Source organism: Betta splendens, chromosome 14 (genome assembly GCF_900634795.4).
Source record: "Betta splendens chromosome 14, fBetSpl5.4, whole genome shotgun sequence".
NCBI classification, from domain to species: Eukaryota; Metazoa; Chordata; class Actinopteri; order Anabantiformes; family Osphronemidae; genus Betta; species Betta splendens.
In genome coordinates this window covers 12684602-12712345 of record NC_040894.2, presented here as the reverse complement: position 1 = coordinate 12712345, position 27744 = coordinate 12684602, and the positions used below count along the sequence as shown (strand labels likewise).

The window sequence follows — 27744 nt, the reverse complement described above, 5'->3', positions numbered from 1 at the left end:
TGGTGGACTGCGTTGCATGCATACAGGTGAACTGCTCACAGCCCCTAAAGTGCTGCTCACCGACGCCGGGAGTCTGCGCCAACGCCACAGTGACAAAACAATTACACACAGCGGCAACAAGGTGCGGGCGGAGACGCGCATCCGCGGTGAGTGAGTAATGCACTGGCCTAGATCCAGGCTGCACGCATCGATCAGATTGACAACTGAGAGCCGGGCCGCGGCCGATAAGGCTGTTTATTTCTACAGCAGCTGGCTGAAGCCCGTATATTAAAGTACGATGAAAGAGAAAAGGACAAGTGCGTGGCGGCGCCTGTGGCATTAGAGCAAAGTGACGCGAACGGGCCCGGGGTGAGAAGAGGTGGGGGGGGGGGGGGGGGTACATGGTCTGGGTAGGCAGGGGTCACACTGAAGATAGGCTGTTCTCCTTGGTGGCCACAGGCTTAGTGCGATGATGTACAAAGGGCTCGGCACCAGTGTTTGTGGACATAGATGATACTATTCTCCAGTGTGTTCCACTCAGTGAGCAGCAGCAGCAGCAGCAGCAGGGTGTTCCCAGGACTCGCCTCCTGCCATTGCTTATCACACAGCGCCACCTGCTGGGGGGAAATGAAAGCGGCGCTGTCCCTGCAGCTCCTTGTGATGCAGGGAGCACAGGTGGAAGCCCGGGGTCACATTCCACACATTGTGTGGTCTGTTTGTGGTTTACTCAGGATTTTACCAACAACAGAAATAAACCTGCAGATACAAGATGAAATTGTAGTAAATAAATAATAAATGTAGTTGTGAAGACAAATGTTTAAACTGTCATGCTTGAAAAACCTACACAACCCTAAAGCCCCCTCCCCCCCCCACACACACACACACAAACCACCAGAACGATTCTGACGTTGTAGACATACTGTATGAACATATATAATAAATGACAACACCACAGCTTTTTGTTTTCAATAGCTAAAAGAATGAAGGCGCTGCAACATGTAACAATGCTGATGAGAGAAAACCACAGCACCCGTTGTTTACATATAATATGTGTGTTCATTTCTAAATTATCATTTAGGATAAACATGGATAAATAATATCACATCAGCTGTTTGCTTAGAGGAACATAAATCCTTCTACACTACATCAGAACCAGCTGAAGGTGTCAGAACCCCCTAGTACTGGGTGAATGTGCGCAGCAGGACCAGCCCACTGCCACTGCTCTGTAACAGTGTGTTAGTGAGAAACAGTCAGGGACAGGAATACTGGTTACACTGATGTAAAGTGTGTTGGAGCCTCTTTGTCAAGCATCCTGATCGGCCTCCAAGCCACTGATGTACTGGTATTAAAACAAACATCAGTAATTTAAGGCAAATACTCACTGGTTCAACTGGTTCATTTCAGGTAATCAGACACCCAGAATTCAGGGTCAGTCGAAAGTCGAATTACAGCTAAACAGGTAGGTCCTCCAACACTCACAAACATACACTACATAACAGATTCTCAGGACTCATGCTTTCATTAAAGGCCATGTTAAGCTTCTGCATGCTGCTTCTTTTTTTGTAACGACACCACAACTAAGCAGTGTATATAGGTGGTGCAGAAAGCTCTGAACAGAGTGGTCTTCACAGATACTGAGCAACCCCTAAATTTATGAACAGCATGTTTGCTTGCACATATAGTGTAATTCATTTTGAGAATTAAGAAAAAATATTATATTTCAGTCCAGTAAGGACAATGAAATACTGAAAGAAGCAGGGCTTAAAGCAAAAGAATGTCTGTTCACCGCACTTAGTTCAGCATGCACTGCTTAGCTGTCCATCAAGTGGCACGTGCAACATTGGATTAATGTTACAGAAAAACAAGGCTCAATATAGTTGATGAGGATTGCTTTTAGAGACCACAGGCTAAGACCAGACAGCGCTACCACAGTGTCTCCAGCTCCAGTAAGACATCAGAGCAGGCAGCAGCTGGCATCGTGTACGGCACTGAGAGGGGAGAAAGATGATGGGGGAACACACAGAGTCTGCCACAATCAATGTCAGGTCACTGCTCTTCTTATCTGCTCTCTGGTGAGCGCCATTCATCTTGGCAGATAGCAATTTATGTGTCAAGTTAACCTCCCTTCGCAGACGGCTGCCATGTCCTCACACTGGCTGTGTAATTCCACTGACACTTCTATAGTGCAATAACAGAATTACAGCGCACACAGACATACATTAACCTCCTTTTACCACGGCGTCTGCTTTGCTCCTCAGCCCATTCACAAGGACTCGGCCTCCCTGCTGTGATAAGCTTTACTTGCTGAGGAAAGCAATGTAAAACAACCTCAACCTGTGGCTGAGTCACTATCATTCATGCTGCTTATATATAGTGATGTGCACAAAGATCACAGTAATCAAAAGCAAGTAGTTAAGCTGCAGAGTGCCTCTATAATTATACACTTGAACACTTCATGTTCACAGCTAGAAAAACTGTCATTCATATAAATTGCAGAATATTGATCATCCTTAGTTTAATACACCAGTATAACGATAGAAAACCTTCTGTACCTTCTGATTGGACCACTCTCATAAAACGTAATACAAACAGTGACATAGGTGACATTTACTTAAATTAAGGCAATTTCTCACTGTTAGTAATAAAGCTGTGAAATTTTGGATATGTCTCATGTTGAGCCGTATAAACTTGCCTAAGGAAGCTGAGCTGCCAGAGTCTATCACGTGTATTTGTTGATGGATTGATCGGTTGGTTGTTTTACAACTTTGTGTATATGTTGCGTGTTGTCACGCTTTTATTGTCTGTATGAATACATTTATTTTTATTCTCTTTTCATTTTCTAATTCTGTACAGTTAGAAGTAGATGCTAATACACGTTCAGCATTGTAAACTTTTATTTTGTAATATTAATTTACATAATATTTTGAAGAGGATTCTACAATTGTATATTCTACATTGTCCCTTTTAGGTATTTCAATGTAAAAACAGTCCGCTGGATGGCGGTGTTGACTCACGTTACACGTGGAAAACAGTAAACGCGCACAGAAGAAGCTGGTGACGTCTGCTGACGTAAGCACCGTCAATATGCGCGAACGAGCAGTTTATGGCTTATCCTGATAGCGAACACTGTTTTGTTTTCGGTTTTGCTTTGTTTTCGTTCTTCTTGGTAACGTGGGCGTTGTATTAAATGGGGAACGGGAGCTTACCATGAAACTCCGGGTGCAAGTTGACAGGTGAGCGAGAGGTCGGACGCGGGTTTGGCCTGATAGCTAACGTCAGTTAGCAGTAAGTGCTAGCAGTTGTGTGCAGGAAGCCGCCAGCTGCTTGTCACATACGTGTCAGTTTCTGTCTCTACTCTGTCGTATTAAATTTACAGATGTGATTGGCGCTTAAGTAGAGCTAACATCAATCCTCAAAACAAAAGACCACCAGGATCAGTAGAGGTTAATTCAACCAAATTAACTTAAGAACATTAGGTTAACCTGAGCTAATCTAACTATGATCTGTGTTAACTACTTGATCAAACAGCCACAATAATGTCAAGTTTTATTGGTGTGACATCATTTGAAAAATCTATCTATTCATTTGTATTTATGTTATTCTAGGGAATTGTGCAAACCTTCATTGCCGTTTAAAGCTTTTGTCCTTTGTGTGATAGGACTGATTCCAGCAGAGCACTGAAACTGAGGGAGTCTCCCACTGTGATGCAGCCTAACTCGAGTGACCGGGGGAATCATGCAGGAAATGGTTTGTCACTAACTCTGCAACCAGAGCTTGTCACCAGAACACCGGGCCCTGGTGCCGCCGCTGCTAATCCTGACAACAGTGAGGTGTGTGTACCCATGACAAGCACATCAGGGGAGACCGGTGGAGGCACATCCACCAGGAGGTCTAGAGTCAACTCCCACTCCCACAGCCACTCCCACTCCCACTCGCATTCACACGGACTCAATCGGGGATTGCACCGCTCCAGTTCAGAACCAGAGCTTGAGTCGCCTGACTCTGATCTGGACTCTGGAGAGCCCAGCAGCTCCTTGACTGAACTGCGCTGTATCTTCCGCTGGCTCCAAAAGAGCCTTCCTTTCCTTGCCATACTGTGTTCTAAACTGGTCGTCCAACATGCTCTCGGTGAGTACTGTGTTTGTGGAAGACACTTTTGCGACACTGAACATACCTCAGCCTGTGTGTTTCTCGTCATCAGGTCTGGCAGTTGGAGTTGGCCTCTTTACTACATTTTTGTATATGAATAAAAGCATTCAGGCTCAGGTCTTTCTTCAGGTAAACACGCATCACTGATTCAAGTGCACTGGATCCTGGCTGTTGGACTAAATGTTTGTGTGTGTGCATCCTCAGGACCGTCACTCAAAGCTGCACTGTGTGTGGCTGCTACTCTTCCTGACCTCGTCCACTCTTCTGCTTTACTACACATTTGGCACTGAAACACTTTACCTCTGGTAAGCCTTAAGTAACTACCTTTAATTGTGTTGGTGAAGGCTGTGTGCTTGTTCACTGTCATCAACTGCTGAGCGAGTGGCATAACTACATATTCCTAGTTTACAAAATAGAATGTAATAGGCATAAATAAAAAACTGAGTGGATGGCTCCAAAAATGTAATCGGGCTACTTGCTGAAGTGAAGAAAGCCTCTTTAATTTTAAATGGATGCTGACAGTGTTAATAAGGGTATTTCAGTACTTTCACTTTATAAGCAGCTAAACCTGGAAAGTGGAATGTGACAAAGTTAACCTCAGTGTTTGCCTTCTTCTAGCCTCATTTTGCTCAACCCAACCATTGAGATGCTGGGTTTTTGGGAGGTGCTATGGGCAGTAGGCATCACCAACTTTATTATAAAGTTTCTCTTTATGGGGATTAAGTGCCTTATTCTTCTGCTGCCACCTTCATTGGTGTCTTTCAAAACCCAGGTAAGACTTTACACCGCTTAAGACATATACTACTGCTTTTTCTTGGAGTTGGTTCAGCCGTTCTCTACTTTGTCTTCATGTCTCTAGGGGAGGTGGCTGATGCTGACTGAGGAGGTGGGTCAGGTCCACCAATCTATAGCTCCTGCTTCACTGTGGTTCCGTTACCTGGTCTCCTACCAGGAGGCTGACGGCCTCTCTGGGCTCACAGTGGGGGTCCTGCTAGCTTTACTCTACCTCATACTAAAGGTTTGATAAAAATTATCAATGACTAATTGATAATCTTGGCTCAAGTTGACATTTTTATCTTTGATATCTATGATTCTTTTCTCCCACAGCTTTTAGGATTGTACAGACAGTGGACATCTTTAATGAAAACTGTAGGGGTGGTTTTGAGGGGTGAGGTCAGTGGTAAACAACTTTTTTTTTTTTTTTTAAATAGTCTGCTCACACTCTATAAAGAGCTGTAATCAGAGATATTGTGTTTTTGTTCCTCAGCATACAGGTATAGCAGCTACTAGGAGTCAGTGCAGTGAGGCTGGAGGTGTCTGCCCCATCTGTCAAGGAGAGTACAGGGAGCCTCGGGTTCTCCTCTGTCAGGTAACAACCCATCAAAGCTTGTCGTACCATAAGGACATAAGATGCCCCAATCATTCTCCCATCCTACTTGAAAATAACCGACATGCTTTATTCATTCACGTGACTTGCTGTTGCTTCTCTACTGTGCAGCACATATTCTGTGACCAGTGCATTGCCCTGTGGTTCAATCGGGAGAAGAGCTGCCCTCTGTGTCGTACAGTGATCACAGAGAAGGTCTACAAATGGAGGGATGGAGCCACATCTCCTCACCTGCAGATTTACTGACTGGGGACAGCTTTGTATTACTGGTACAGATATTACTGTTTTGTTTTTTTGCCCCACTAATATTATTGTACACACTGTTAAACAGCCCAAGGCAGTGGCCCTTTGGGTATTTAACTTGCACATACAGTAAATGTAACTCTGGCTTCTTTACCAGATCATTCCTACTCGTCACCATCAACTGAAAGTTGATTTAATTTTTAAAAGTTCTGTGCCCTTGATCTTTAGAATTTTTGTTTGTCCTATGTTTTGCTGTTGTTTTTTCCTTCTGTTTCTCCTAGGTATAAAAACATCAAAGAAATATTAAGTATTATAAACTAAATCTTCCTTTGATACGATTAAACAAACATGCAGCATATGACCCTTTTCTTACCAAGTATTTTTATATTTGTGGGAGCGAGTCTTGACGCTGCAGTTGGCAGTAAGAGGTAAGGAGCTGTATAAGTTCAGCAGTTAGCAGATCTTTGCCTGCGTGCACCCACACACTGAACACAGACAGACAGGCTGACGGGGGGTGATTCCTTCAGAGTTAAGTTTGCTGACTATATTTTCATGACAGTTAAAGGATGCAACTGATCTTTTATTCAAATTGAGTTACACAAATTATTTTTCTATAGAGGGTGATATAAGCTGATTTTTGTAAAAGCCAAAGACGGAGAATCCTTTCTTACCGTGTGATCACCATGTACGTTTTTATCCATTCACACTGAAACCCTCAAAATAAAGATCTATGTTTGAATGATGTCTAGCTTGTTTTTATTGTCTTAAACATTATTTTAGTACACTTTGGATTGTTTAGATTTTTTTGACTACTTTACCATCTAGTTTAATTAATACTGCTCATAAGAACCCGTTGTTGTATACATTTTCTTTATTATGTACATGATACATATTCATGTTCCCCATTTGAAGGAACATATGTAGAAGTGACAAACCAAACACTAGTCACTCAACCATCGTTTCCCTACCTGAAGTACGGTGAATAATATGGTGTGTGGATGGTGGGTCATAAGAAAACCTGAACAAAAGGAGTCAAAGTCAACCTCATGCAGCCTTGCGTTAAACACTGCAAAAAAAAAATAAAGTTCAAGTTTTTAGAAAGGAAGGTTTAAGGTATCAAAACATTTTTTGGAAAAGAATATGCACACAAATACTGGAAAATGTTTCATTCAGCATCCTCAATTTTGGAATTCAAAAAGCTGCATCTGAGGTTTACTGAGTTCTATGTTCTATGGAAATAATATCTAACGCCATACACTTACCATTATGAACCAAGACATAATGTCCAATCACATTCTGCTGTCATATGTAAATAATACTACATAATAAATACCTAGTTTGCATAGAGTGAACAATACAGTGAAAACACAATGGCACTTAAAATAAATAAAATTTAAAAAAAAAAACCTTTGAGCAGTAAAAATAGAAGACAAACAAACATCTGTTTTACCAGAATGGTAGATAAAGATCATTTGACCTCTGCAGCTGCTACACAAGCTTCACATCATCATTTGGAAGTAAAGCAGATATGAAGAAATGTGAAGCACAATACTAAAAAAAAAAATTACTGTTCAGAATGTGTACCAGCAAAAAAAATCATTTGATTCATTGAAACAGTGCAAGAAACATCATGGAGCCATTCAAACAAACCCTTTTTTTCATTCACTGTCACAGGAATCTGTCTGTTGGGTCAGTTTCAGGGTGAACTACTGCAGAGGCTCATCCTGCAGATTCAACATCACAACCAGCTTGAATGCGTTTCAAATAAATATGGACAATCTCCCAACACTGAGCCCTGTAAGCACAAGAATAGCCCTGAACAGGCAAAAGAGTGGTTTCAGTTGGGTTAAGCGTATTTTGGGTCAGCATGTGTGTTGGTCTCCAAGCGTGACAGTGACAATGAGGCTGCATGAGTAGAAGAGGTAAAAATAATAGTGCAGGGCTCATCAGAAGGAACTAAATGACAAATTTAAACAAGGCAATAAAGTCTGCTTACATTCAACACAAGGAAATGCAACAGTGCTAGACAGGCCACCTACAGAAATAACCCAGCTGGGCTAAAGAAAGCAGTGTGAGTATTTGGTATTGATCGTGGCGGAAGTGATGCTTTTATCTAAAGCTTCACTCCGGCCTTTTTATAGCTGCTGAAGTCGTGATCTGGCTCCTCCCCACACCCTCCAGCGACAAAGGCAATGGAATCCAACATAAAAGGAATGCTGTGTTCACAATGGAAGTGTAAAGTAAGTAAGTAAGTAAGTAAAGTAAGTCGACATACTGACAGTGTGGCCTTTGGGTTATTATCATAGGATGATTTTTAAACAAACAGTAGCCAGGCACGTTGAGGGAGAAGGAAACTTCGAATTCTTGCTTTGATGGAGGCAGGTATTCAGAGACACTCAAAGAAACGTCATTCAAACTTGAGAATGAGAGAGCACCAATAACTTCTATGGTAATGCCAGTTACCGTAGCCACCTGGAGTAAATCGAGTTTCACGCCTCTGACCAGCTGCGTGTGCACCGTGGGCAGCTGTAGGAGGCCAAGGAGGTTATGAGTCCAGAGACAAGACCACTTTGGACTCCAAGGAGGAAAAGGCGTGGTTCCAAGAGCTGGTGATCGCGATCGAAGGGAAAGATAATGTTCTACAAGTCTCATAAAAAAAAGTGAACTGAAGAGGAATTGGAAGAATCCTAGTGTTTGTAGGCAAGACAAAAGGTCATAGGTTCATTCGTAGATGCTCAGGCCGCTTAGAGTTCAGGGGGTAGACCTGCTTTTTGTATGGCCCGGCGTGGATTCCTGACGGGTGCCTGATAGGAAGTGGGGCAGACGCCTCGGAGGTGTTGCTGCTACTTGTGTCCATTTGCTCCACTGACACGTCCATGGGTTGTTCTCCTGAGCTTCCGCAGCCCACCAGCATGGGCACCCGGGGCCAACAGTCCCCTCCTGCAAACTTCACTGGACTAGAGGAGAGGCAGATCCGACAGGTTAACTTGTTCCAATAATGCAAGGTTTTAAAGGACAGACAGTTCACAGCTATGAGAAAAACAAAAATACCCCCAACTTCAGCTTGAAAAACACTGGAGTATAAGAACATCACTCCAGATTTTCTCTGACAAGCATATATTTCAAATTAGACTCAAACTTATTTTCCACAACTCATTTGGCCAATAATAAATGTGATGATGAGTTCTTTTCAGAGAATTCCTCTTGCGCCACTGCAAAGAGACTTATTTACACTTCTAATGGTGATTTATTTAGGCTGAGCAGGCTACTTCTGCAAAGTCAGCAAGTGAGTCAGCAAAGTGGGGCAGAAATCTGCAAATGCGATTTCTTGGAAGCGGGGACAAAAACAAGTTGTTGTTACCTCACAGGTGTCCTTGGGCTTTCAGGGAACTTCCGCGGTGAGCGGACCTTTGGCTCGAAGGAGAACTTCTCCTTAACGTTCTCGAGCACAGACGGCGCTACGTATGTGAAACCCTGGGGAAGGGGCGGGAGACAAAAACACAGAGATCTGAGTCCATCTTTCTGTAAAAACAACCCACAACTGATGATGAGCAATGAAACGCAGAGTAAACCATATCATGCAATGTGGTGGAACAGTGAGTGATGCTTCCAGGAAAAGCTACAGGACGAGGCCAGATGGGATGTATTAACTTATTCTCGTAAGTCCTGCTTGTTCTGAAGAAAATAAAGAAAACATGATGTCCAGAGTGGGTCTGTTTGAATGTGGGCTTGTAGACTGCACACAAACTGTTGTGCCAGTTATATTATAAAACCCTCCATCTTTATCATATATTCATGAAATACTAACTTCTGACTGGCATTGAGCTACAGGTAGTGAGTCACATTATTTACCTCATGTAACCCATCAACAGATAATGAACTCAAAAAGACCCCTTTACTAGGAGGTAAACAAGTAGGTCCTCACCAGGAAGACTTGATTGGCACTTTCGCTGAGTGTGGAGTCATCGGGGCTGTCCACTGGAGTCTGGCTGGTGAACTTGGAGTCAAACTGGCTCACGTCGTCGGCTGATTGCTGCCAAAACAAGCAGGTCATTCATGCGGGTTCTCCAGGTAACGGAGGACGCTGCTGAGTAAGACAAACTCACCAGGAAAGGTTTGAACGGAGGCTCTACTCTGCGAGCAAGGAGGTCATCCCAGTTTATATGTCGGAAGAATGGGTGAGCCTGCAAAAGATAACGGAGGCGGGGTTTCAGGCTTCGTTTCCAAAACGCGCTTCCTCATTCGTGTCGATGTGTCAGATCCAGTGAAGTGTTTGTACCTGAACTTCAGCAGCATCTCCTGGTCCAGCCCCGAGTCGCAGCGAGGCGTTTCGTTTCAGCAGCTGCAACAAAAAGCTTAAGGGCTCTTATTTTGCCTCCTAAAACATGTTGTGCATGTGGGGTGTAGGAAGGATGCTGCTGCTGACCTTTTTCAGAAGGTCCCTGGCTTCTTGTGTGAGGTAAGGTGGAAGGCTAAGTTTGCATTTCAAGATTTTGTCGATGGTCTTCTTCCGGTTTTCACCAGTAAATGGAGGCTTTGAAAGAGTAGGAAACAGGTCAGCTGACGCCTTCCTCCTGTGCATGATCCCGTTTTTGTGATCAGCTTGAATATAGCAAGCACTTACTGCGCCTGTTAGCATGTCATACATGAGGGCCCCAAGGCTCCACCAGTCCACGGCTCGGTTATGTCCACTCCTCATCAGTATTTCTGGAGCCCTGGAAATGAAGAGCAGAGAGACAACACAGTGTGAGCCATTCACCTGTTCACAGGTCCACAACATCATTCAAAATCAAGATGACTGGATGACTGACATGTATTCAATTGTGCCACAGAAAGTGTGGGTGACTGTTCCATCGTGGATGGATTCTTTGCACAGACCAAAGTCTGTCAACTTCACATGACCTGGGTAGAAACAAGGAAAAACCTGATCTGAAACCAAAGTTTAACACAAGGACAGAACATCTATGTAGGACCATAATCTGCTTTTTGGAAGGAAGACTTTAGTTTTAAGGACCATTATTGTTGAGCATGATGTTCTCGGGCTTCAGGTCTCTATAAATGATGCCTTTCTGGTGCAGGTGACCCAGAGCCATCGAGATCTCAGCCAGGTAGAAGCTGTCAACACAGACAAGCAGGTCAAGTCAACAAGTGCATCTGTTTTCCCATAACGTGTCACAGATGATGTAAAAAAGAAAATTACATATGTGGGTGACATCATACACAACCTAGTTACCCTGTGTGATCTGCAGTCAGGGTGTTACTCTGATACTACTGCAAACCCTCATTTATTCAGCAGCCTGGTTTGCATAATGGCTATTTTCTTTTACAGGCTGTGTTTAAGAAACAGAACAACATGTGCTGCAAGTTTGTCTGTCTTCCAAGAGTCACATATCTGCCCGTTTCCACAAAAGCAAATGTTCCCACTTCAAATCACCAGTGAGTCTTTTCAGCCCTTTTCTGAATGCCTGTGTCCTGAGAGGCATTTGTTTAATTGTTAGCTTGCCAGTCTACCAGAGACAACGTACAGTACTGACGTGAGGACATAATAAAACAACCATGTTAACTAAACACTGGGGGATTTCCAATACTGTTGTTATTTGGGGCTGATTTCTTTCAGTAAATACTGAGTCCATCAGGAAGAAAGATTGGTACAGTGTGTTGCTGAAGGACATGTGATCAAAGCACCAACCAAAGGTCGCCAGACTGACTCACCATGCTGTATCTTCCATAAAAATGCCCTCTCGTTCCAGCTGCATAAACAACTCTCCTCCTGCAGGAAGCGTGTGAAATGTATCAGTCAACTGTCACGTTGAAATGGAGACTCAAATGTCATTGTGTTGTAAACTAAATGTGTGACAGTGAGGAGTGATGACATATGTTCTACTGCTGTTGTGTGGCCGCACCGCTCAGATACTCGAGGATGAGGTACAACTTCCCCCCGGTCTGAAAGGCGTAGATGAGGTCCACGATGAAGGGATGCTTCACCTCCTCTAGGATGTTCCTCTCAGCTTTGGTGTGCGCCGTGTCCTTTGCGTTACGCACAATCATAGCCTGGCAAATGGCAGAAAACAGCAAGAAATAAATGGAAGACTCTTCATCAGCCGCAAAGGCAGAGCAGAAATTTGGAAATCACGTTTGTAGCTACTGGATCAACAGCTAAACCAATAAACAAAAGCTGGGTTTTCAGGACTAGTAACCAGATTGATGTCAGCTGTGGACGAGAGGCCTAACTGAACGGAAACACACTCTTTGGGTGGTCTGAACCTCTGAGCTGCAGGTTTAAAACACAAGCTCAGACATCAACTGAGCAATCATATCCCCATAGATGTAGCCAACGTGTACGTTCTTACATATGGATTAGATCACGCTAGGACACACTACTCTGTATGTGCAGTAGGGGGCAGCTAGGCTCATGTTTTATCATCATCATCATCATCACTGAAATTGTCCTCTCTTAAAAACAACATAACCTTCAAACACAGAAAGGCAGAAACCGCTCACCTTCTTCAAAACTTTCATAGCAAATATTTTCCCTGAAGTGGCTCCAGACACCTTTCGAACTTGAAATACCTGTAAAAACGATTTTTTTCACAGACAATTATTATTATTATTATTATTAGAATATTATATTACAAAAAGTAATTAGAAAGCCTTTATTGTTCATCATCAATGTATTTACAATGTAATGAGGAAAACATTTTTTAACTCCCTTAAAGACCTGCAGACACACTTTACTCTCCTTTTTGTGTTGACTGAATGACTCATCTATGGTCTGATAAATTACACTCTGTCATACACGGACATTTGTGGCAAATGCAGGAGACATTTTTAGATGTGACTACGAATTAACAAAAGTCACATGTTTGACATTAACAAAAAGTACCGTTGATGCAAAGATCTTTCAAAAAGAGTGTTTCAATGTCATGGACAGAAATAGGAAAAAACTGTGCCTTAGTCACTAACAAAACCACTTATAGAAAAAAAATACTGTGTTCTTGCCAAGTCCAAATCTTTCAAAACACCTATGACTTGCACTTTCTTTGTCATGCTCATTAAAAAAGAAACCTTTCTCGGAAGTAATGTTATAATAACATAGTGGTAACTAACTGCGAATCACAGGATCAAGTGTTTTAAACATTTAATGGTCTTTAGATTAGACACTAATAAAGCAGGTAATTATAGTTATGTTTCATTCTGGGTAAAAATAGTTCCAGGACCAGATGGCAAAGTTACTCACAGCCAAAATTTTCCCAACAATTTTAAACTACGAGCAATGTCCTCCCACACACATTGACGATGCAAATGCAGTCCCCCAAAATAATGTGGTGCTTCCCACAATTATATATGCATAAAACACATTGACATGTGCATAACGGTCTGACTCTGAAGCGTATGATCAATAAAAGGACTGGTCTCACCTTTCCATAGCCACCTTTACCCAAAACCTTCAACAGCTCAAAACACTCCGGTCTGATCTGCTCCGTTCCCTTGTTCACGTTGTTTTCTGAGATCTCAAACTTCTCACAGTCGTCCATGTTACTGATTTAAAAAAAAATGACAAGAAAAGACGTGTTCAAGACAGTTTACAACTTTCAAGACACAACCACAGTTATCAATAGGTGACGGAGGCATTGAGGTCCTGGCTGTACTGAGGCTCCTGGCAGTCAGACAGCTGTGTAGTTTGAGATGGTTCACTCAAATGCACCCAGATCAGTGTGAAGAAGGCCAGTATACTGTGACCCTGTATTAGGTCCATTATATATGGATGGACAATAAAGAAAGGCAAAAAAGAAATGAAGGTGAACGGTTCAAGCCACTAGTCAATGGTTGAACAGCTGAGCTTAGTGCAAGTTAGCTCAAGTCAGGTTTGAGCGTATACTCTAAATAGATTATTATTATTATTATTATTAATAACAAAACATCAGAAATGCTAATAAATAGGGCTGGACAACTAGTGATGATTCTACATTACATGGCTTTCATTGGAAATTTCAGTGCGTCGCACTGAGACGCAGGTGAGGGAACGTGTTTGACAACGGACCACACTCACAAACTAATACTCACAAATCAAAGCTGCTGCATTGGTCCATGTATTCGTTGAGTTGGTTCTGAAAACAAGAGGGACACGGATTATTCAGCGGAAACCCCGTTGGCCCATTCACATTCACGTCTAGCTCACTTTAAATGACCCACGTGCGACTTGCTAGTTAACACGGTAAATATTTAAATGCGAGCTATCGGCTAAAACCTTAAGAAGCTGCAGTGGCGCCGTGAAACCTAACGCGCAGCGCTGCTAACGCTAGCTCACACCGGGCGCAGTGACGCGGGCGTCGCGCGCGTCCGGCTGTTGGGCGGCCTTACCGCGGGCTCCGCGGTTGGGCTGGTGTGAACACGTTGCGAACAGAACTACACGGGTCACGTATAATCAGCTGCGAGGTTGCGCTCGTCCCCGCAACAGAAGCGTGCCGATACAGAGCAGAACGCGGCTTATCGCATGACTCCATCATCGGACATGGAGCGACGCCCAGCTCCACGCTCGTCTGCGGCTTAGGGGATTTTCCAAACGCCGCGTCGCTGTTCGGTGTTTGTGAACTTAGTCGGCCGCTTACTTTATCCAGAGGTAACGGTCACATTTGCGTAAAAAGTGCAACTTAACGTGTAGTCGTGGAAGCGCCAACCTGCCCGCATCAACACTTTTCTGTGCATGAAAGCAATTGTTGTGCCATAGATGTAGATGTAGTGTGTGTATATATACATAATAGCATATGTCAGGATACGTAATTGTATAAAAACCTCTTTATAACTTTTTAATAATAAACGGTCAGGTTCCCCGGGGTTAACGAGTAGCTCTGTGTCCGATAATGGATATCAACCCGTGGTGTTACCGACACAGGCCGCGCAGATGCTAAGTGCTAGCTAGCTGTGCAACAGCGGCGGCGTTAGCCTCGACGTTAACGTAAACTCACCGCGTCCTCGAGTTCGTCATCAGAGACGTTCTCGTCCGGCTGATCCAAGTCGAGGTCGAAAACCGCGGCCATGGCCTCGGCGCTGCAGTCGGCGTTTAGTCAGAAAACACGACCCCGCTCCCCCGCCTCATGGGACCGCCGTCACCATCCCAGCCGGCTACGGCAGCGAGCATGGGCTAACAGGCGGCTAGGCGGCTAACCAAAACAAGAGCGGCAGGCGCGCAAGGCCTCTAGTGTCGGCCAGCGGCACTGCCGGGTCCCGGACGGCCCGAGACACGGACACAGGCAGCAGCACCGGGTCATGGCAGCGATAAACGTATCAGACGAAACTGTAATCAATGTTTAATAACCTCATGCATGAACCATAATCATCATCAGTCATATGGACTGTTTTGTTTTTCTGTCTTATTTTTACTGACTCAGACCAGGTCAATAACAGCAGCAACATAATGTTACCATACGTATTGAGTTTGATTGTCAGACATACAAACATATAACTAGAAACTTTCAATTCAGATGATCAGATCCCGAGATTCTGCTCAAACAGCCCAGTTGAGTTCATATTCACACAGAAATGTAGTAAATTGATGATAATTATAATAGTTGGCTGCATTTTGGGTCCTGGTGCTGCCTGTGCTTGGCTTGGTTTCACCATCATAGCTGAACGGGACACCTAAACACAACAGACCCATCATTCATGGTGTTATCAGTCATACTGCCTCCTTTAAAAACGTCCCATTTCAGGCGGGTAAAGGTTTAAACCTCTGACTGTACAAGTTCCACCCAGTTATAATCAGATTGTCTCCATGTAATTTACTGCAGGGTCTTTTATTATGATCCTTTCTTACCGTTAGGTGGCAGCAAAGAAAACATAAATCCACTTAAGGATGTGAGAAGAGTTTCATTCATATGTGTGATTGCTAGTATATATATGCATGTGTTTCAATCAAGTAAATGAAGGTTGTTTGTGTTCTCTAGTGGTGAAAAACTACATCTAGCTGTAAAATGATTTCCTTTATTAAAAGGTTTTAAATGCAGCAGTACTGGTACATGATTATTTAAAAGTTTACTACGTATTTAAATTTCATATATTTCCATAATTATTCAGAATATTTGGGTCGCGTTGACCTCCACTTCAAAGGTCTTAAGTTTCTGCATTACAGTGGGTTGTGTGAGGTTAGTTGTGGTGTAACCCATGCATACATGGGCATTGTCATTGACAACCGTATTTAGTGGCAGCACTGGTTTTCCAGGGACGTGGAGGGAGTTGCTCCTTGTTTAGGTATGACATCATGCTGTGTGCATATTAAATAAACAGATTAATCAGCAATCCCCTCCATCACTGTAGATATAGAAACACTCAGCAGGAGGTCCCGGCAGCTGCACAGATCTTTTTATTAGAAAGACAGAACTTTAAGCAATTATGCCACGTTTGATGTTCTCCATATTTAAAAGTAACAATGATCACAGATGAAGTTGGAGGACAGTCTTTACCACAACTTCCTTTATTGTGTGTGGGGGGGTGGTCTCTTTGTCAGAGGGTTTAGGGAAGGACCCCTGTTGGGCAGCGTTTCTTTGCCTCTTTTCCATCGGATAGTTTGTTTTACTTTGATTGCACGATGATCAGAACCAGCTGCACTGACTAACACACTGTGTTTACTGTGTGTGTTTTGTTTAGCTTTGTTTATGTATACAGAAGAACAGACTAGACACTGGTTGAAAGTCACAGGATTCTGTTGTGGGTCCGTGTGATGACTCAAGGTTGGCATTGTGTTCATGCAAAATTACTTTGCATATCAACTGACTGTGTTGTGTTCTGGTGCTTGCAATATTGATAGTTATTCCTTTAAACTGGGCGGTGGAGACTGTTAGCGTCTTTATTTTTAGCTGTATTCACCTTTGAAAGGCCTGGGATTGAATACAAGGCAAAAACTTCTATTGAGTCTGAATGTTTTTATAGGAACAATAAATACCAGTAACGTGAGAAAACAGTCCTGTACCTGCTTTTATGATGCTCAGCTGATTAAATAGCAGGTGTTCCCCTTTAACTGTACAGCAGCTTGTAATTGACACAAATTTTCACAATGCCAGAACATAATCTGATCGGAGCCGAGCTCCAACAACACAGTGAAAAGGTGACAGCGAGATTTAGTGTAACTCAAAGGAAGAGGTCCAGGAGTTTATTTTCCAAACGAGAGAACAAGACGCACAGTGCGTTGTCAAAGCCAAATCTTCGAGCATCTGGCAAAGTCATCCCTGCATATTGTGTTTATTTTGTGCAAAGGGCCACTGGTCTCACAGGGTCAGCCATGACATATAGAGCAAATCAGGTCAGCTGCACTGGGTTTGGGCTCAGCACAATGAAATGGAAAAACCTCAGTTGAAATGTCAAACCACAACAATGCCACATGGAGGATGTGTTCATTGTGAAGCCAGGGAGCACTGCATCAGAAAGAATCTTTGTTTTATTTACAAGTGCATTTTGACTTTAAATCGAAAAAGGCTTTTAAACATAGATTTTAGACATGATTATGACATGAGAAAGCTTTAAGGCCTTTAAGGTGATTCATACTTGGTTTGTCACTGGTTTTTGATTTGCATAAGTTATAAAGAGCATAAAACCAACAATCTTATCTATTTTTATGTGATCTGGGCAAAACAACAGAAATATGACAACTCAGGAAGCGTTAGTCAATGAAGAATCATGCTAAACTATTGTTTTAAGATTGTTTCACTTTTACTGGCAGAAATGACCCTCCATAGGTTTTAAGATAACAAGTTGGATTAGAAAATGAGTTAAAGCACTGATATATTTTGACTATAATCAAAATATATTGGAAACATTTTAATAAAATTCTAGTTAATGTGCAAAGCTAATGTAATCCTGGATCCAGTTTCCTGATAAAGTAACTTCTGGAGGTAAAGCATAGAGGTGATTATGATAAATCTGTTGATTAGGTGATGTAACATTTAACATTTAGTGGCCAAAACATCCAATACGTTAGTAAAGGTATTGAAGCCGTTTTAAAAGGCACCCAGATGAAGTGGGAGCACAGTGTCTGGTTCTGTTCGCTGTTTGTGGTGATGGGCGAGCTGCGTATGACCACACTGCACGCGGTAAACAGGCCTCATGCAGAGTATGTGGACAGGACTAAAATTAGCTCTGATTGCAATGCCATAAAAGCCGAGAGCTCCAGTTGGTGACGGCAGCGGTGGTATCATATGTTTTTTAATATACAGGCACAGAGGATACTGTTGTGTGTCACACAGAGGTCACATGACTAAATATGCTGAACCTTAAAGCAAAGCACCGAAGGACTCAATGGCCCTGTTCCCGTTCACAGGAACTGGGTTGTGGATGCGTCGGTTTCCATTTTCCATTCGTCGCCTGCGCCGGCAAAATGTAAACGTTTTATTTCTGCTTTTCCTGTTTCTCCAAGCTAATTTGTACCTAGATCGGAAAGAGCACGCCACACATTCCTCACCCTGGAATGCTTTCAAGGCAGTCGGAGACATTCCTGAGAAATGTTTGTGAGGTGGCATCATGTCATGACACACAAACCTGCATTGACATGAAGGTGTACTTAAGCAGCGCCTGAGGAAAAAACGTGGTGCGGAGAAGAGTCCTTACTGTCAGGCACTCAAGTCGTCACAAGGGGTGTGTTCCTTCTGTGTGTGTGTGTGTGTGTGTGTGTGTGTGTGTGTGTGTGTGTGTGTGTGTGTGTTTGTGTGCGTGCGGTGGCCTACTAGATGCATTTCAACAGTTTTACACCCACTCCGCTCCCAGGCATGTCCTCTGTGTATTCATGACACACCTGAATGACGCAGTTTCCCTGGCGAGCGTCCTAGGACACAAAAGGTGCAGAAAATAAAGACGCATGACAAGACATTATGTGCCCGTGTGTCCTGTAACCACATAAAGACATAATTACTTCCTGCATTCAGAATTCACACAGCCCGTTTGTCAATGCAGAACGGAACCAGATTGTGTGTAAAAGGTCAAAACCGCAAAGAAGCGCATTCATTTATTTTTTTTAAATGTTTCCTCACAAACTAGTGTGACCGGATGAAAATAAAAAAATAATTAAAAAAATTTAAACGGACTCGCTGTGTGACTGGGGTTGGAGTGCTGATGCCGTGAGAAGGCGGATGTGTGTGTTTGTGTGTTTGGTCCCTGCGCCCCAATACCGCCACCTGGCATCAGCCATTAGGCCGTCTGCCATGTTGGCACCGTGTGGGCAGGAGCAGCAGATGCTCCTGCCTAACTATGCCCTGTTAAAATACCCACACATAATTTAGTTTAACACGGCGCGATGAAATGTGTTTTGTTGTGTCAAATTAAATCGGAGAAATAGTAGATCATTAGACGGAAATGTTTTGAATGGTGAGTTGGAATAACTGTAAATCACACATCAGAAGGTTTCATCCAAGAGCCTGTTGATAGGTTTGGTTAGACACTCAATCATCCCGGATTGACCCAGGGATCTAATTCGAAAAAGGCCCTGTAATATCTCCCCTCTCAGATGGAGTGAGTTATGAGGAGTCTGAAGTTGCTGATAGGCCCGTTTGATCTCGACATGCCAAAACCACAATAAAGGAAACAGAGGCTTTTGGAGCCGGGGGTTTGCAGTAACCGCAGTTATGATGCGTGTGTGTGTGTGTGTGTGTGTGTGTGTGTGTGTGTGTGTGTGTGTGTGTGTGTGTGATGTGCATACGTGTGAATAGGGAAGAAATATCCTCACATCAGTACAATGGTTAGATCGGATTATAAAACGAAAATGACCTGTGAAATTCAAACTTGCTGTAATGAAATATTAATAACAACTTATATAATTGTGTTTCTCATTGTTTTAGCATTTTCCTGATTACCGAAGTTTCCTCCTAAGCATATAAAAAGTGCTATATGTGTATAGATAGAAAATAAAATGTTTTTACGTTGTTTTATATTTATATTTTTAAATGTTTTATATTTATTATTTTTCACATATATACTCAATATAAAATACAGCCCAATATGTGTACATCTATATATTTTGTATATTTAATGTTTAAAGTTAAGACACAATAAAGTCTGACGTTCAACCTTTTATTTATTCTTTGAATCATAACAAACCAAAAAAAGTTTCTTTGGCACATTTCGTGTTTGGTCAGCTTCTTTACCGATGTGACACGGCCCCTGGCTGCTATTTCCAAAAAACAGGAAAGTTCAACATCATTTTGAGTGAAGAACTAAAAAAAGCCCACCACATGGTCAGCATAATTTAATGAGACAGAGTGTGAAGGGAACTAAGTGGATAACCAAATGCAGAGTGGGTTAGTGGGTGGGTGGGTTTCTGTTGGTGGATGAAGTCAGTGATATTTCAGCATCCCTCCGTGGTTGGCCTGATGACAGGGAGGGGAAAAACTGGAGAGTGAGAGACAGTGTGGGAGGTGGTGTGTGTGTGTGAGTGCGGGGGTGAGTGGGTGGGTGGGAGGTTCCCTGTGCCAGAAATGAAAGGCGCTCCAACGGATTCAACTGTAGAATATGTAGAGCATATGGAGGGATCAGAGCGAGGGAGCAGCGGAAGGACAACAGGGTGTCGCTCGTCAGTATTAGTCCCTGTTTCAACAGGCTGAATTTGCATGTTGAGCTTTGAGTCGAGGCCCCAGGGTGTGGTTGGGGGGTGGGGTGGAGTGGAGTGGATGCGGGGGGGTTGCCATCTTCACGGTGCTCTGGGTGTGGCTGCTCGGGGAACAGGCCTCCACTCACCAGGGGTCTCTCAAGTTACAGTTTGAACCTCAGGACACACTGCTCCCCCACAACAACACCAGGTTCCCGCTTCCTTGCTCCGCTGAGCTCTTCTGTGATAAGTTATTTACCTGTATATTGATTTAAATGTAAGCTACATGTCATTTTCTTATTGTTTCATGTATGTTCTTTTAACTAGAAATGCACCTTAAATTATTTTACAATTGTAATCTGTTAATTGTAATGTACAGCAAGATAATTACAAAAGTTTATTTTAAAATAATTTATCAAGTAACTGAAATCATCAAATTATGCCTCATCATTATGATTTACCAATGAGGTGTAACAGTATAGCCACAGCATGATATAGGAGCCTAAGAGTTTCTACAGCTAAAGCAAATCTGAAATGTAGCTGTCGTATAGAGAGCAAAGTAATGTGAGAATGCTTGAATGTGAAACACTAGACACGGAAATCGGAGTTGTGATGGACTCGGTATCCTCCTTCTCCCTCTTTCTCGGCTGACATGTGAGATTCTTTGGAGGCCTGTGGGTCAACACCGGCCCAGTGCGACCCAGACTCATCACATAATGAACAGCACACCGTTCCTCTTTTTAAGAGACTTTATTTATAGTGAAGGAAGAAAAAAAACACATCCAGTCATCTGTGAGACAAGAAATACAGGCACTTACAGAAATATATTATACTGGATTTCTAGACAAACACGCACACACATTCAGACAGGCATGCCAAGAGGGGGCTCCCTTATGGAACAGGACATCCTGAAACTGCCAAGAAAAACAATCTTGCAGCCAATGAGCCATTCCACTGTTATCCAATGATTTTTTTGACCAGAAAAAAAAACCTTTTTACTCTTCTGCTCTATTGTAAAGCACAGAAGTATCTAAAATAAAAGTGCGTCTTTGCACCAAAAGTATCCACTCGTTAAACAATAAGTTTCAGCTTTAGGTGTTCAAGAAAAAGCAGCCTCTTACAAAAAGTGCGTATTGAGCAACAGCTGAAAGTTCACAGTGAAAAAAAAAATTAAAAAGAGGGAAGTGTAAAAGAGAAGGGGAGAGCTGGGTGAGCACTGTGTGTACTATACCTAGGACTGGGTGTCATAATGTGGTGTGTTGCAATAAGGTGTGTGCTGTCTGGATTCTCTGGAAAATCAGGAGGATATAGTTTATTTTTGTTTTTATACATGCTGACACATGAATTTATATACAGGCACACACAAACAGAAGTAGTCTACTCTAATGACATCACAACAGCTACATTTGCAACAATGTGAAAACACAGTTCCCCCACATAAAAACCCGGACAGACGTCAGTTATGGAGGAAATACACGAAGGACCCACGTCCCGTTTCACAAGCGGTTGGAATAAAGGGAAGTGACACACACCTCTGAATGGGAACTGATGCTAACTGAGACAATGACAGTAACAGGAGGACAAAAACAGTATGCTGTCAGATGAAAGAGCCCGAAATGTCAGACAGCCTACAGACTGTTGTCGCCTTGCAATCTTAACAGCCAACACCAGTCTGATAAGCTATCTGACAGGCCGAGAGAGTGATGGACATGCCTCAGACATATGCATGTACACAACCACGACAACAATGGAAAGAAATCCTAATCCTACTTACCGTGATGGGAGAAAAGAGGAGATGGACATGCTCCGACTAGAGCTGGCGTATAGTGCAGGGTTAAAGCCGCTCAACAGTGCCCCTCTGTTTAGAATCTGCTCGAGTGATTCGTCTCCTGGCTCCGTGAGTAGGGCAGTGCAACGAGTTCATTCAAAGGTTCAGCTGAGGTAACGGCACAGACGCTTTTCACTGAGCGCTTGAAGCTTTTTTTCCCTCCTGCTCCTGCCTGCTCTAGCGCCCACTGTGCTCAGCCCAGCATAGCGCAGCAACCCAACACGGAGGGAGAAGAAAATAGCACATTTTACTGGCAATTATTGAGAAAAAAAAAGAAAGAAGGCACCGCACGTATCGAAAGCCGGCTGACGTTATCCAGTGCAAAAAAAAAAAAAGAGAGAGAGAGAGACAAGAATTTGGGCCGATAAAAAGGAAATGCAAACGTTCGTCTCAGGATCGGCTCTCGTCACGTCAGACGGCGGCTTTCTCGCCACGAGAGAGGGATAAAAAGGCTCCAGACACAAAAAGAAAAGACTCGCTACGATGGAGACCGAGTTAAAGGAACAGCCGCGCTAAGACGTCCACACACAATCAGCCTCCATCCGTACGAAGTCCACGGGAGCAAGCGCACAATCGCAGCCTGCTATCTCCATCTCTCACACAGGCACACGCGCTCTGATTCAATATATATCTGCATCTGGTAAAGTAGCCCTGGGCTGACTCATGTGCTCTCTTCCTGGAAGCAGAACAATAAGAGCAGACAAAGGGACCAGCCGAGTGCTTCAGGACCGATTTATCAGCTCTCCACTAAAACGACTCAAATCAACTTCACGGCAACATACAAAACTAATTGTCATCTAAACAGTTTGAAGCATTCGTGAACATCTGTTCGACTGACTTAGCACGCTACAATGTGCAGACATACCACAGCTCTAAAAGTAGTTATGTACAGTCCACTTAGTCTCATAACTACAGGTAAAGAATAACTTATCAATAAATACATCAGAGACACAACACATGCTTAAATTACATCAATTACAAACCACTTTGGTAAATCTAACAATACTATCAGATTCTAAGAAAATGAATCAATTAAAACTGACTGTGAAAATACTTAATGTTCTTCTAATGAAGTGAAAGTGTATCTCAGGCCTCACCGTGCCAGCTTCTTCTCACAAGCTAACGCTAAAAGCACAAGCCGGGACGCTATCACAGCACGACAGCCTACACACAGCCTCACGCACCCCAAGGAGCACCTACCTTACGTGGAACTCACAAGCAAATATTAAGCCTTAAAAGCATGTCCAACATCAACATGTAGCTACAAGGAGAAGGAAAGCAGACGAGGGCTGACGTTTCCCCTCAGATACTGGCGGGACACCAGCCAGAAGGCGGTGGGAGCTCCTTAAATTGACGGCCGGACCGCCAACATGCCCTCACTCCATCTTGCCCTCCGCGCACTTCTCCTGCTGCTGCCTGCGCTTGGCGAAGCTCTGGGCCATGGAGTTGACAATGGAGCAGACAAAGAAGCATACCATGATGACCACAATCTTCTCAAAGAGCCACGACAGCCAGCTCTCCTCCTGCCAGGAGCCACAGAGAGAACAGAGAGAGAGAGAGGAGCTCGATCACAGAGCCGACGGCCACCCCCCTTTACCCCCACACCCTGCTCCTGATGCTGTGGGCTAGGTGGGGATCTAGCTCCATGTGTAGGACAGATAGAGATCAGGGGTAATAAAACACGCGGCAGCCCCCACCATCCTCCCTCCCAACGCCCCCACTGACCCCAGCCTGCAGCCTGCCTCTACCAAGTTAAATTGCCTCGCTTCTCTAACTGCAGGAGGCTCAAGTTACAAGAAAAAAGGAACATTGTTCTAGAAATGCCTTAATCTGTCCTTGTGCAACTCAAAGTCTATCCTTTATTTCTTTCCCCTCCTCGTAAGTAGCGTAAAGAAAGAAAAATTGTTTTCGGTGAATCACCGAGAACAAGAGAGAGAACGAGCAAGTAAGGAACAGAGAGGCGGGCAAAAAGGTTTGAAAGAGAAACAGGCTACAGCTACAACTGGCTCTTTTTGTTCTAGACAGGGGGGTTTTGATGAATTGTCACCAATGGAGGGGGGCCCCCGCCCCGGTCTACAGTCAGCGCTGGGTTCAGGCGGGGCACTGAGTGCAAGTGTGTATGTGTGTGACATATAGGGGAGTGACCACACTCACACACACACACCGCCAATTGGTAAGATGGAGCATGAGTCAGCACGCCCCACGCTACAGTAGTACACTTCAATGCAGCGAGAGGAGCCAGACCCCACACTGGCCCCTCTCCTCGCTCCCCTCCTCCTCCCCCCTCCCTTTCCCAGCTCATCCAGTGCAGCGCTAACGTACTCCGTCACCCTGAACCCTAATCCCTCTTTAATCTACTGTATCACTACAGGGTTGGCTAAAATCTGCCATATCAACACTTTACTCATCAAAAAAATCCATCCTTCATCATTTTAAATGAAGTTGATTTAAAATTTAAAATGAACTTGTTCAAGTGTGTGAAAACTAAAATTAATGTTTCTCTTGAAAGAAACATACAAAGGAGGTTTGGCTAAAGAAAGAAAGCGACAAAAATAAAAGGAAGAGAATCCTTTTCTAGGCGCACACGTGAATGAATAGAGATGGTGAACTGGGGGCTGAGGCCCCTGTACTTACAGTTGGGATCCCCTCTCCGGCGTGATGGTGCAGCTTGGCCTTCTGGGCCTCCAAGTACTCCCTGAAGGGCTTCTGCAGTGCCACACCCAGCAGTGGAACAGCTCTGCCTCCAGCAACAGAGAGGGGGAGAAGAGAAGGAGGGAGGAAGATAGGAAAAGGAGGGAGAGAGGGAGGGAAGAAGGAAGAAGAGAGAAAGGGGAGGCGGGGGTGGGGGGGACAAGGAGGAAGAACGGGAGGGGGAGGGGGGGGGCACAAATCACGTCACATCATTGTTACTCACCAGCCCAAGGGCAGCAACAAAGGGAGGCATGCCGTCCTATCTCCTGTACTGTCGCTCTGCCCGGCTTCCTCTCACCGAGCGAGGAGAGAAAGACGGAGAGAGCAACGAGTGCGATCCCACTGCTGCTCATCCTCACAAAGACACACACACACACACACACACACACACACACACACACACACACACACACACACACACACACACACACACACACACACACACACACACACACAAAAGTACAGACTGTACCGCAACTAAATCAAATCGCTCTGGTTAAAAACTAAGGCAAACAGTCAAAAGCGAAGTTAAAATGAAAATCAAACAGAGATGAAGTTGGCCGGTCTTCACACAGCAGCTGCCGCAGCAGTAGTCGCCCACATTCTCCTGCTCTGCTCCGCTCTGCTGTCCTCTCCTTTCACACACACGGGCTCGGCTCGGCTTCCTCTCCCTCTCACTCACTCACACACACACACACATCGGTGAACTCGTTCAACTCCCCTGCAGTGCCTCCTCTGCCGCTGCAGCGAGGAGAAATGAATGACTTCTCAGAACTCTCACATTTATCACAGGCGGGTTCCTGTAAGAACTGGTTTCAACCAATTAATGAGGAAGTGAGTCGTACCAGAGCTGTGTCATCACTGGCTGAGACCTGGGGGGGATGGCCCACAGGGGGAGGGTGCTCCTGTAAGACGGCCCATATTAGGAAACCCTTTACAAGATTTAACCACCAACTAGGCCTACGAGCACCCCCCCAACACCCACCCCACCCTACTTATACACACTCTCCAAAAAAAAGACACGAGAAACTAAAGAGAAAACCCTAGAACAGCAAATCAGAGGCCCATCCCTGGGCTGAAGTTAGTAATTAATCACTAAATAAATACGCACTAAAGTTCTTCTCTTGTTTTGTGGCTGAGAACAATCGGCTACATCCCATAAACTGCCGTTTCTTTAAGCTCATCTCAGAAAATACCTTTGTTCATGCTTGGGAGGCATCTTCAGAACGGCGAGACACATCAAAGGTTTTGTGTGGGCAGCCGTGTCACATACGGTTGACTTTATAGCTGATAACTTTCGCTGAAGGAGGCAAGTCATTTCCGCCGCTCCCCACCTCCACACACACACACACACAGATACACTTACACACACCTATGTTTTTGTCAGACTGCGTTGAACATCGAGTTTACAATGAGGAAGCCTTTTAGTAATGATTAACGTTATCCCAGGTAATAGATATCCTGCGTGTGAACGCGTGTAAAGCCGACACGTCTAACAGACGGATCAAGATTTAAATAACCAAAAGGAAAATAGCTCAGACACCCAGTATCAAAATCACACAGCAATGTTTTTTGGAGGGAAACAAAGCATATCCTATTCCCATCCCCCACCACATAAAATTCCCATGTTCAAAGACAAAAACTCACCAAACTCATTAAGAAATATAAAGTTTGGTTTATGACTCAAACACAGGTTCGAACAAGAGAAGGACAGATTACAAAACAGCGGAGAAACATGTCAGTTCAGCATATTAAAGTAAACAGGCGAGAACAAAGAGTCAGAGAAACTGTTTTAGAAATGGCAGGCAAATCATCTACTCCACGATGAGCAATACTGAGTCATGAGCCCGGGCAAATCCACCAACAAAGAAGCTCAAAGCTAGCGGTCTAAAACATGTTCTAATGCCTCAGAGTCAGGACTCTCGCTCACTCCTTCCTTCAAAAAGGTTGAAGATTTTTGGGAATGAATGTTCATTTTCAGAACATGGAACTGTTGGAAATTTTAAAGTTTCTACTGAGTGTTTATAATTCATCCGTGAGTACCTGTACTGACTGTCTTGTGTGTGTGGAGAGGGGTTCAGATTATTATCTTCTGTAGTCTGAGATAAAAGTAGCTTCCTGTTAGCTGGAATTAGACATTTGTGTAACTCCATGCGCTCTCTCAATGTACTGACTAGTGACTTCTGTAAAAGTGGAAACATGAACACTTCTAACAGTACTGGGTGAGTTCCTTAGAGCTGAGCTGGCGGGAAAGGAAACAGCCAGAAGATGATATATATAACGGTCATACGATGTAATTCAGCAGACGTTAAACCAGGAGCATTTACTCAGCAGATACTCATTCTGAAAAATGTTTTGTTGAAAATATTCAGTAAGAGTAAAGTAAAACTCATTTGTTTTTTTTTTCTTTGTAAAACTCTGGAAATGGTTTGACCAATTTGAAAAGATTGAACAATACAAGCTTTTTTAATTAAAAAGTCCAATGTTTAAACTGTAAAAGGTCTTAAATAAATTTCTATAGTACCAATAAATACTTATCAATAACAGCGACTGTTCACGGCTAACTTTATTGGGAGTTAGCTAGTTTTTAAATTGCATCAAATGCACAACTGTTCACATCTGATCATCTTATTTTAATTAATAAACTGCCAACAGACCAACTTATACTGTAGGTGGCTAAAATCCTCATGAATTAATGTTTTTGCCTTGTGTTTTTCTCCTCATTTAATGTGTCAATAAATGGGACAGAGCAACTATGATTTTCATGTAAATTTATACTGTGAATGGTTAATTAATGAGAAAATCTTCAAAGCATTTACGCTAAAGGTGGAAGTGGACACACAAGCAACTGCAGGTTGTCTGGTTAGATAATTGAAGTGTGAACCTTCTCACGTTGTTCTT

General features: G+C 43.5%; 3 protein-coding genes across 12 annotated transcripts in view; 1 reads left to right on the top strand and 2 right to left on the bottom strand.

Moving 5' to 3' along the window:
* The first annotated feature begins 3025 nt into the window (after window positions 1–3025).
* Window positions 3026–6502, top strand: rnft1 (ring finger protein, transmembrane 1). The gene is made up of 9 exons (XM_029173770.3): window positions 3026–3212; window positions 3638–4107; window positions 4181–4257; window positions 4333–4433; window positions 4747–4900; window positions 4988–5146; window positions 5236–5301; window positions 5396–5497; window positions 5627–6502. Exons 1-9 carry the CDS (start codon window positions 3187–3189, stop codon window positions 5759–5761), a joined length of 1290 nt encoding a protein of 429 aa, XP_029029603.1. The 5' UTR covers window positions 3026–3186; the 3' UTR covers window positions 5762–6502.
* Window positions 6503–6611: 109 nt separating this feature from the next.
* rps6kb1a (ribosomal protein S6 kinase b, polypeptide 1a) lies at window positions 6612–15334 on the bottom strand. Of its 3 annotated transcripts, none has more exons than XM_029173769.3 (15): window positions 14725–15331; window positions 13823–13866; window positions 13177–13297; window positions 12260–12328; window positions 11662–11809; window positions 11471–11528; window positions 10773–10873; window positions 10570–10660; window positions 10383–10473; window positions 10185–10292; window positions 10038–10100; window positions 9865–9942; window positions 9684–9791; window positions 9120–9232; window positions 6612–8715 (listed from the first exon to the last, which is right to left on the bottom strand). In XM_029173769.3, the coding sequence occupies exons 1-15, from the start codon at window positions 14794–14796 to the stop codon at window positions 8472–8474; spliced, it is 1509 nt and encodes a 502-aa protein (XP_029029602.1). In that variant the 5' UTR covers window positions 14797–15331; the 3' UTR covers window positions 6612–8471. The 3 variants fall into 3 exon arrangements, 1 of the variants encoding a protein (XP_029029602.1); XR_005898546.2 differs by having other exon boundaries at window positions 8680–8715; window positions 9120–9433; window positions 14725–15334; XR_008696599.1 differs by lacking the exon at window positions 6612–8715 and adding an exon at window positions 9331–9433 and having other exon boundaries at window positions 14725–15334.
* Window positions 15335–21055: 5721 nt separating this feature from the next.
* The window catches only part of LOC114869165 (vacuole membrane protein 1-like), a 53689-nt gene continuing 47000 nt past the window's right edge, over window positions 21056–27744 (bottom strand). For 6 of the 8 annotated variants that reach the window (XM_029173096.3, XM_029173093.3, XM_055514354.1 and 3 more), the window contains 2 exons: window positions 24787–24889; window positions 21056–23675 (listed from right to left, as the gene is read on the bottom strand). In XM_029173096.3, the coding sequence (XP_029028929.1) occupies window positions 23529–23675; window positions 24787–24889 (250 nt within the window). In that variant the 3' untranslated portion in view covers window positions 21056–23528. Of the gene's footprint in view, window positions 24890–27744 lie in introns of all 8 variants that reach the window. The other 2 variants (XM_029173101.3, XM_029173098.3) reach the window with 2 other exon arrangements.